This window comes from Centruroides sculpturatus, unplaced genomic scaffold (assembly GCF_000671375.1).
Source record: "Centruroides sculpturatus isolate CEXI.00-Female unplaced genomic scaffold, Cexi_2.0 scaffold2795, whole genome shotgun sequence".
In the NCBI taxonomy this organism is placed as follows: Eukaryota; Metazoa; Arthropoda; class Arachnida; order Scorpiones; family Buthidae; genus Centruroides; species Centruroides sculpturatus.
This window is the reverse complement of record NW_019387000.1, coordinates 1-9291: the sequence shown is the minus strand read 5'-3', so window position 1 is coordinate 9291 and position 9291 is coordinate 1. Positions and strand designations below refer to the sequence as shown.

Genomic DNA, 9291 nt, shown 5'->3' with positions numbered 1-9291 from the left:
GTGTTACATTTTAAAATATCAGAAAATAGACCGGGAATATATTGTAAACAATCACCAGAACTTATTACTCCACTTATTAGCAGAAATGTGCCATGTTTTAGATAAAGTGAATGAGAAAACTGGAAAAAGCTTAAATATAATAAACTAATTTAATCTATTAATGTAAAAATAAAAAAATAAAATTCAAAAATAATTTTGTTTTGGTGTTATATTATTTCATACAATTATTGGGTTTTAATTTTATTCGATATAATACAGAAACTTTGTCTTATTGTTACAAGATATTTTATGAAAATGAATTGAAAGTTTTATAAATATTTATTATCTTAATTTATTCAAGAAATTTTTTATCTGAAATTATTGCAAATTAATTTTATAATAATTAGAAAGAATATACTGTATTAATTCAAAGTTATAAAAACATTTTAATAATTAAACTTATTGTTAAAATAATATAAAATTTAAATTTAATAATTAATACAGTCTTATTGTTAAAATAAAATTAATTTAATTTAAAATTTAATAATTAATATAACCTTATTGTTAAAATAAAATTAAGATTTGTGATCTGAAATAATTCCATTCAACAAATTTTTATTTGCAATTTTAATTTATTCGATAGTAATTTATTCAAAAAATTAATTTTGTGATCTGAAATAATTCCATTCAACAAATTTTTATTTGAAATTTACTCATGAAATTAATTTTGTGATCAGTATGTGTCAAACCACTACTACTAATATGTATCACTTAAGAAAATTTTAATAAAGATATTTACCTTAATTATGAAAATATAGTAGCAAGTTTTTTAATTTTTGGAACCTAACCCTCCTTTTCGTACTAGTTCTTTGTTTCGCATAACACGGATTCGCATAACACGGCAATTTTTTGGAACGTAACTACCGTGTTACGGGGTTACCTGTACTGTACATATGTACCAGACAGCTATAGAACCCACAAATCAGGAACTAGACATGATGGTTAAAGAAATTTTGCACGACAGCAAAGAGGGAGATAATAAACAGGAAAAAACATTAAAGCTGTCAAGATGGTTTAGAAGTTTTCAAAAAATACACTATTGATAGCGTCAATAGTGTTGTAATAGTTACTATTTATCAGTATAGTAGTTACTGTAAAATCGTAAACACTTCTTTATTAGAGAGGTTGCGGCCAACGTTTTCAGCTTAAAACGTGAACGTCGGACGTCGAGCGACACCATCTGGCAATTCTAGAAGGTTGACAATGGAGTTCGCTACGTCTAGCATGGCGAGTAGAATTTCGGCTTAAACTTCATTTTTTTGTGTGTGTGTTTGGGGTTAAATTGGGACGTATTTTATTAAAACAATGATTATGTAATCATTTGTGAATAATATTGTAACGAAATAGACGATTATCCAGAAATTAATCCAGAAATTATTTAATTATTCAATTTTTTTTTTTCAAGTGATGTGAAGTGTACCTATAGAATTTACATATACAGTATTTGTCTTCATAATAACTGACCATAATTCTGTAGGAGTATGTTTGTTCTTTCACAGCATTTTCTACCATCAACAGCGTAATATGTTTGTAAATTTTCTAAAAGCAAATCCCAAGCTGCTTTCAGATTTACATAAGTCACTACTTCCCTCAACAAAAGTATAAGGTAGTCCTATCGTCCTATCGAAACGGTAGGAGACACGACGCTAATTACAAATAATTATTTAGTGTTATTAAACATCCTATAAATACTTTAAAATAGTTTAATTCGTTTATTTACTTTCGCTAATGACATTTGTCGTTGTTAAACGTTTCCGCCATTTTTCAACAATATCCCATGAGTCAGTGCGCCTGAACGTGTGGCACATGTTTTACTTGGAGTTCAAACGTCAAACGTGTACTTCTGCTTGCCGTACAAGTTTAACGTTTGAACTTCGGCCGCAATCTCTCTATTATTTAATCTTAGTTGCACTTGTAAAATTTTATAACGATAGGATATTTTCTTCAAGGTGAGTAACTTTGTGAATCAGAGATATATTTTCATTTCATAATCCTTTATTTTCTAGTAACTCTAATTATGTATTTCTTTTTTATTTAAGTACAGTATTATTTAGCTTGTCTGAAAAATAAAAATAAAAATATTATTATTTTATAACTTTCAGTTTCTTCTTGGGAGGCAAACCTTGGGTTGTCTGTCGTGATTTGGAATTAATAAAAGTTATACAAATAAAAGACTTCAAATATTTTAGGAATAGAGATGTAATTTCTTATGATTATTAATTAATTTAATATGAAGATTTAATTACCATATTGATATTTTATTTTCAATTATTTCAGTTGGTACTTCCAGATGGAGGAATTCCACATAATCTTATGTTCAAATCACTTACGTTTCAACATGACGAAGATTGGAAAATTAGCAGAAGTATATTGAGCACAAGTTTCAGTGCCGCTAAACTGAAGATGGTATAAAGACTTTTTTTTATTAACAAAAATGTTACGTACTAGATCAATGCAGAGATATCATCGAAAATAGGAATGGAAGTATACAGACATCGTATCGTATCCTACAATCGATATCATATCATCGAAAATAGGAATGGAAGTATACAGACATCGTATCGTATCCTACAATCGATATTTCCATAGATATTGCTATTTTCGGTCCAAACTTTTCGCACTACCAGATAGCCAAAGTTGGCATTACATTTGATCTCACAAAAGCTAAATGTATAACAGATCTGAAGACCTGAAAACCAAGGAAGTATGCATTACCGAGATATTTCTCAGAAACTAGCTGTTTTTGGCCAAGCGTTATCTTTCTGGAACAATACTGTCTGTAGTCTTGCCTGCAAAGCAAACATACGAGGGCACAGGATTTCCTGAACGTACTCTCACTACTGTTAGGTTTAGTTTGAACTAGTAGTGATGCGATGGTTCGGCAGACCAGCAAGCCAACAGAGGATAATGGATTGATGCACAAGAAAACAATCTGTTGTTAATAAATATCCAAACATTCGCGTATTCATGAATTGCTTTTCCAATATTTCAATTAAAGTACGCTATTTCTAAAACAACACTTTTTTCAATTTACACGTTTTTGANCCAACGTAATTTTTCTACAATGGTTATTAAACATAAACAGACACTCGCCCTAGCATCTCTCTGATGCCTGCATTTTTTTCCTTTTCTTTTTGTTGAAAAGTATTTGAACAGTAAAAAGTGTAGGGTTCATGTCCTCCGGGTAAACAGTTCTCAACGTAATAATTTTTTTCAGATTTTTTACTAAATTTTAAATGTATGAAATGTTGAATAATAAATGCTTTGGTGTATTACAGCGCACACAACTACTCGATAACTTTTGTATTATGTCACGCTATTTTAAAGTGACTGTCAGGGATAAAACTTCATTCCTTAACTTCCATTAGATGTCTACCCTAAATTACCGTACACTGACAGTGTGGTATATAGTGTTATGGTGACCGGCATTCTGTTTCTTGTAGGGAACGACTACCATATTTTTAAAAATGTTTTTTAATAACATAACTAGACATTTATATTTTAGGGCTTATTACACCAGTCTCGTGTACTGGTGTGATAAGCCCTAAAATATAAATAACTAGTTAGGATTTTAGAAACATTTAATGAAATTAAGGGCAAAAAGCAATAAAAAAAACATATTTTTTTGCTGGAAGAAAACTGCGATCCCTTCAATCACACTTTATTTGTGAACTAACACATAATCATGATGAGATCATAATCATAATCAGACTTATAATATGATTAAAATACTTAACGATTTTATTGGCAGAAAAACATGTCTGACACCTGTAGAAATTTATGGACTTATAGATATTAGAAAATACAATACATGACGTCTTAACAAAAAGTACATTGCTAAGTTGAAGACAGCCTTCGACCAGTTTTTGCCATCCTGTTTTCCGGATCATTAACGAAGAGGATAATACCCAGCTTCACTCGAAATTTTTCTCGGTGTATTTATGTGATCGCGGTTGTTATCGTCCTGACCAGTCAGATATCTAGATGGCTTGCCAATCAAATATCAATCATAGAAAGCAGCGAACTAGCCAATAATTACAAAACTCTTATAAGAATTTCTCTCAGGTAATATCCGATTGTTGTTTGACTCTATGCGTCATAGCCAGTGTCTTTACTATTTATTAAGTTATTTATTCTCTTGCCAATTTAATCTTGTGGAAACTAGAGTCTTTTTAGTCATGTCTATCATGAGTTCCTCCAGGCCCACATTGAGGAGGACTGGTTGTGTGGAACGAAGTCCGGACATATCAGGGACAGACAACCACTTCCGACGAAAAGGAAAGGCCGGCAATTTTTTCCAGGTCTCGAGAAAACTTGAGGCCCGTAGCGGTTCTTATCCATATAAATTAATGTTATTTTTTCTAACAAAAACAAATATTTTTGATTGCTTTTCAATAATAAAGACATTCTGTCCTATATACTGTATTTCATTTGTTAAAATAAAAATGGCAATGCGCCCATTTTACTACCCCTGGATTCATTATTAGGTTTCCAAAGAGGTAGGCTGACTTCCTAAAGGCGTCGACTTAGCCCAAGTTGGTCCTAATATGAATACGCCTTTAAAATCAGATGATTAGTTATACATACACTATATATAGTTTAGTACTCGAATTGCATAAATCTTGATCAATGAAATAACCTGTCACATATAATTTATTTCCTCTTTATTAGCATTTCATTTATTAAAATATATTAACTAATAGTTCATTAAAATTTATTACTTTGTTATTTTGATATTTTGTTAAAATTCTTTACTTTTCTTTTTGTCCCATATACCAAACTACGTAAACATAAAAGAACGTTCTTCTTTAGTTCTAACTTGACACCTTCTTATATACAACTTCAACGATTAGTTGATTTCTTCAAGCTGACCGTGTTCTTCTGTGGAAAAGTTTGATTAGCTAAACGTCATTGTATCATTTGTCGGCCCATCGTCGACCTTTCGTTGGCTATGACGTTGACGAACAAGACCGGACGATTCTAATCGTTATTATTTTATTAGAAGTTTTTGTTCGATTGTTCTGACGCCTTTTATTATAAAATCATAATCACTTCATTATCATTGAACTTGCAAAGTTTTACGACGTTAGGATATTTTCTTCGAGGTGCGTCAAATATTTTTGTCAGAAATATATATTTTGATATCATAATCCTGTACTTTCTAGTAACTCTAAATGTGTAATGAAATTAATTAATTAATTAATTAATTAATTAATCTAAATAATAATAAAATATAAATCTTATTTTATTACTTTCAGTTTTTTCCTCGGAGGCAAACCTTGCGTTGTCTGTCGTGATTTGGAATTAATAAAACTTATACAAATAAAGGACTTTAAAAGTTTTATGAATAGAGATGTAATTTCTTACGATTATTAATGCGAAGACTTATTTATCATATTGATATTTTGTTGTGTATTATTTCAGTTGTTACTTCCAGATGCAGGAATTCCTAATAATAACGTGCTTAACTCACTTCCGCTTCAAAAGGATGAAGATTGGAGAATTAGCAGAAATATATTGAGCACAAGTTTCAGTACCGCTAAACTGAAGATGGTATAAAGACTTTTTTTATTGACGAANGTATATAGTTAATCGAAGTCTCCTGTCCTAAGCTTTCCTCATCTGATCTCGGCTTTCATCTATCTAACGCCATTTCCGATAATAGGAAGGATAGACTGACAAATAAGAGACGGACGAACGACAATGGGAATTTATGGGTCTACAATTTTTATGAGTCTTAACAGGAGATCACAATCGTTATTCTTATTTTCTAATTAATGAAATCTCTAAGATATTTAATACCTTATTAAATTTATGAAAAATTAAATACTTTTATATTTAAAGATGGAGAAAAAGAAAAATGAGCGTGTTTCAAAGATATGGGATTCCAGGACCAAAACCCCATTTCATTACTGGAAATTTAATGGAATATCACAAAAAGGCAATCAATTTTTTTCATATACTATTAAAATCGAGGATTTATTATATAATGCTTATGAAATTCATCCTATTTACAGAGAGACAAATGCCTTAATGAATGGATAGTATTTTTCATGCAAGTTTTCTAAAGCTTCAAAAGTTTATAAATGTTTAATTAGATATTATATTTTCGTAATAATTTATTTATATTTAGTTAAAGTTTTTTAATGATATATAATGTATTATTTTACCAGTGTTTGTATTTTTATATTAATAGACATGTTAAGATTTCGTATGTGAATAGTTCAATATGTCTCTCGTAATATTATTATTGGCTACGTTTGTATGTCTTGTATCATTCTGGATAAGGTAAGTATTATTAATTTAAACATTATTTTGAAAATTAATGAGATATTTAATAAACAAATTACGTTTATCTCTCATAATCGGAATAATAATAATTTAATATAGAACAACTGTATGTCAAATTACATCAAGAATAACAATATTGCATTTATTAATTTTCTTAACTGCAATTTTCTAATTTTTATACTAAACACTGAAATATTTTACGCTGTTTATTAAATGAATTTTGGCTATTTTTTCTTGGAGCTTTTATTAGTTTAAACAAATAAGAAAACATACAATCGCGACGAAAAGCATTTCGGTATTTTTGTTTAGTCACTGACAATTTTTTCTGTTCNATTTACAGAGAGACAAATGCCTTAATGAATGGATAGAAAAATATGGAAATATTTTTGGGTAAATTATTAAATTTATACTTATAAAGCAATATCTTCCTAAATAATATCAAAAGTATAATTTGTGTATAATAAATTCTATATAATTTACGGACGTTCCGTCTCTACAAAGTTATTATTTAATTGATTAAAATAATATAATTAAGTCAGAATCTTTAAATAAAATCTTTAGATACATACGTATTTAAATGAATTCTTTTATTTTTTATTTGCTTTATGTTTTAAATTCGTTAATTATTAAGTGTGTTTTAATTTAAAATATTACTTTTGCAGTTTCTTCCTCGGAGGGAAACCTTGTATTGTCTGTCGTGATTTGGAATTAATAAAACTTATACAGATAAAGGAGTTCAAAACTTTTGCTAATAGAGATGTAAATATGAAATAGTCATTATTACTAAATATTCTATCATTTAAATTTAAATTATATTATTAATCATTCCAGATGATACTTCCAGATGCAGGAATTCCTCATCATCTTATCTGTAAAGCGGTTTCACTTCAATTAGATGACAAATGGAAAAGTTCCAGAAGTATATTGAGCAAAGGTTTCAGTTCCGCTAAACTTAGAATGGTAAGCTATATTATAAGACTAGAGGTTCAGAATAGTAAAATTAACTATGAATATTTGACATTATCCGTGAAAGAAAAAAGTATAATTTGTTATTGCATAAATATATCAACAATTTTAAATATTTTAGATAAGCACTCTTATGTCTAAACCAATAAACATATTTCTGGAGAACGTCGGAAAACAGCTGAAAACATTTGATGTCGATCAATTTTACAAAAAATTAACTTTTGATATAACTTGTAGAACAGCTTTTGGAATTCAGACCAATGTACAAAATGAGGAGACGAATAAATTTGTTCAATCTGTACACAAATTACTTGAAGCCGATATTGTCGATTTGTCATCTATATTATCAAGTAAACATTTGTTATAAGTATAACATATTATAAACAGTGAAAATTATTTAATATTAACTTAACTATGCAGTTTACTTTCCTGAATTCGAACCGATTCCCATGTACTTTAGAAGAATTGTGGATGCTGTCAAACATATGATNTTTTGGGGAAAATCGGCAAACAGAAACAATCACCATTTGATATTGCTGAATTTTATAAAAAGTTAACCTTCGATATAATTTGTAAAACAGCCTTTGGAATTCAGACAAATGTGCAGAACGAAGAGACAAGTACATTTGTTCAATCCATCTATGGTATACTGGAAGTTGATTCGACCGATTTATTGACTTCATTATCAAGTAAGTAAAACTTAAATATTCCAAAAATTTCTCATAATTAACTAATTATAATAAATTTTTAGTGTGTTTTCCTGAAATGGAGCCGGTTCCTACATACATGAGAATGATTTTAGATAGAATCAAATATGTAATTAATTATCCATCTAGTAGGTTGGCAGTTGATATGTGCCGACAAATAGTCCTTTCAAGAAAAACATCTGATGTAAGTTTTCAAATTTGCAATTTATATGAATGTGTAAGATTAAAAAAACTGAGCATAATAAAACGAAAATTAATAGCTAAAATTGTTTTGTATTCAGTATCATCCACCAGATCTCTTGCAAATCATGATTGATGCCGAAGGTGAAGCGGATGGTGTTGTAAAGAAGCTTTCAACGGACAGTATTGTCGCGAATGCTGTTTTATTTATGGTAGCTGGGTAATTATAAATTATTTATTAATAATCTTTAATAAAAATTGTATGAATCATTATGCTAAATTGTACATTGAGTTTTATTAAATTTTTTGTTATTTTCTAGGTATGACACTACAAGTACTATGTTAGCTTGGTGCACCCATTATTTGGTTAAATATCCTGAAAAACAAGAAAAAATTCGTCAGGAGATTAACGAAAACATAGAAAATAATGTAATTGGAATGTATATGTTTAAATTAGAATCATTTATATATTTGTTTAATTCATAGGGTTGTAAGTATTTATATCTATAAATATGAGGAGTGATCAAGTGAAACCCATCCGGGCCCATTTACAAACCCATACAATGATGTTGCAAATTAAACATAAATAGAACGAGCAATTATTTATTGTGACATCGTCACAATGTCGGGCTACAATTTTTGAGCATATTTTTTAAAATTTATTTAATTTAAAATATGCTCTCCACCTCAAAATAGTAGTGGCATGCTTTTGTATACACATCATACTTTTCCTGTTGGCAACAGAGTCATGCCAGTCATCTATCTAACTTCTTTCAGCGGAAAATTTTGAATTGAAATAACGTAACTTCTCGTTTGCATCGGAATTGCGTATATAGGCTAATATTTGATGAGGAGTGTAGTAGAGGCCTTTTAGAGTTTTATTTTAGATGTATTATCTAAGATAAAACTCTAAAAGGCTTCTTTTCACAATTTGAAACTAAATAAAACTCTTGTCATAAAAGATCTGTAAACTGATATGAAGAAACTTAAACATAAATCAATTAAGATTAATGTTATTAAATATATACATATTTTCAGAAACAAATCGAATATGCAGATTTATCAAAATTGAAGTATTTGGATCAAATAATATCAGAAACGTTACGTC

General features: G+C 29.0%; 1 protein-coding gene and 2 long non-coding RNA genes across 3 annotated transcripts; all 3 read left to right on the top strand.

Moving 5' to 3' along the window:
- Positions 1 to 5291: 5291 nt before the first annotated feature.
- LOC111616036 lies at positions 5292 to 5590 on the top strand. The gene is made up of 2 exons (XR_002755182.1): positions 5292 to 5394; positions 5464 to 5590. It is a non-coding gene; the product is annotated as an uncharacterized LOC111616036 (long non-coding RNA).
- A 1081-nt stretch (positions 5591 to 6671) lies between these two features.
- Positions 6672 to 7289, top strand: LOC111616035. Its single transcript, XR_002755181.1, has 3 exons — positions 6672 to 6720; positions 6993 to 7089; positions 7162 to 7289. It is a non-coding gene; the product is annotated as an uncharacterized LOC111616035 (long non-coding RNA).
- A 507-nt stretch (positions 7290 to 7796) lies between these two features.
- Positions 7797 to 8612, top strand: LOC111616034 (cytochrome P450 9e2-like; the record flags this gene model as incomplete). Its single annotated transcript, XM_023357473.1, has 4 exons — positions 7797 to 7985; positions 8048 to 8187; positions 8285 to 8403; positions 8504 to 8612. Coding segments are annotated over exons 1-4 (369 nt in total), but the record flags the coding sequence as incomplete, so codon positions are not given.
- Positions 8613 to 9291: the final 679 nt, after the last annotated feature.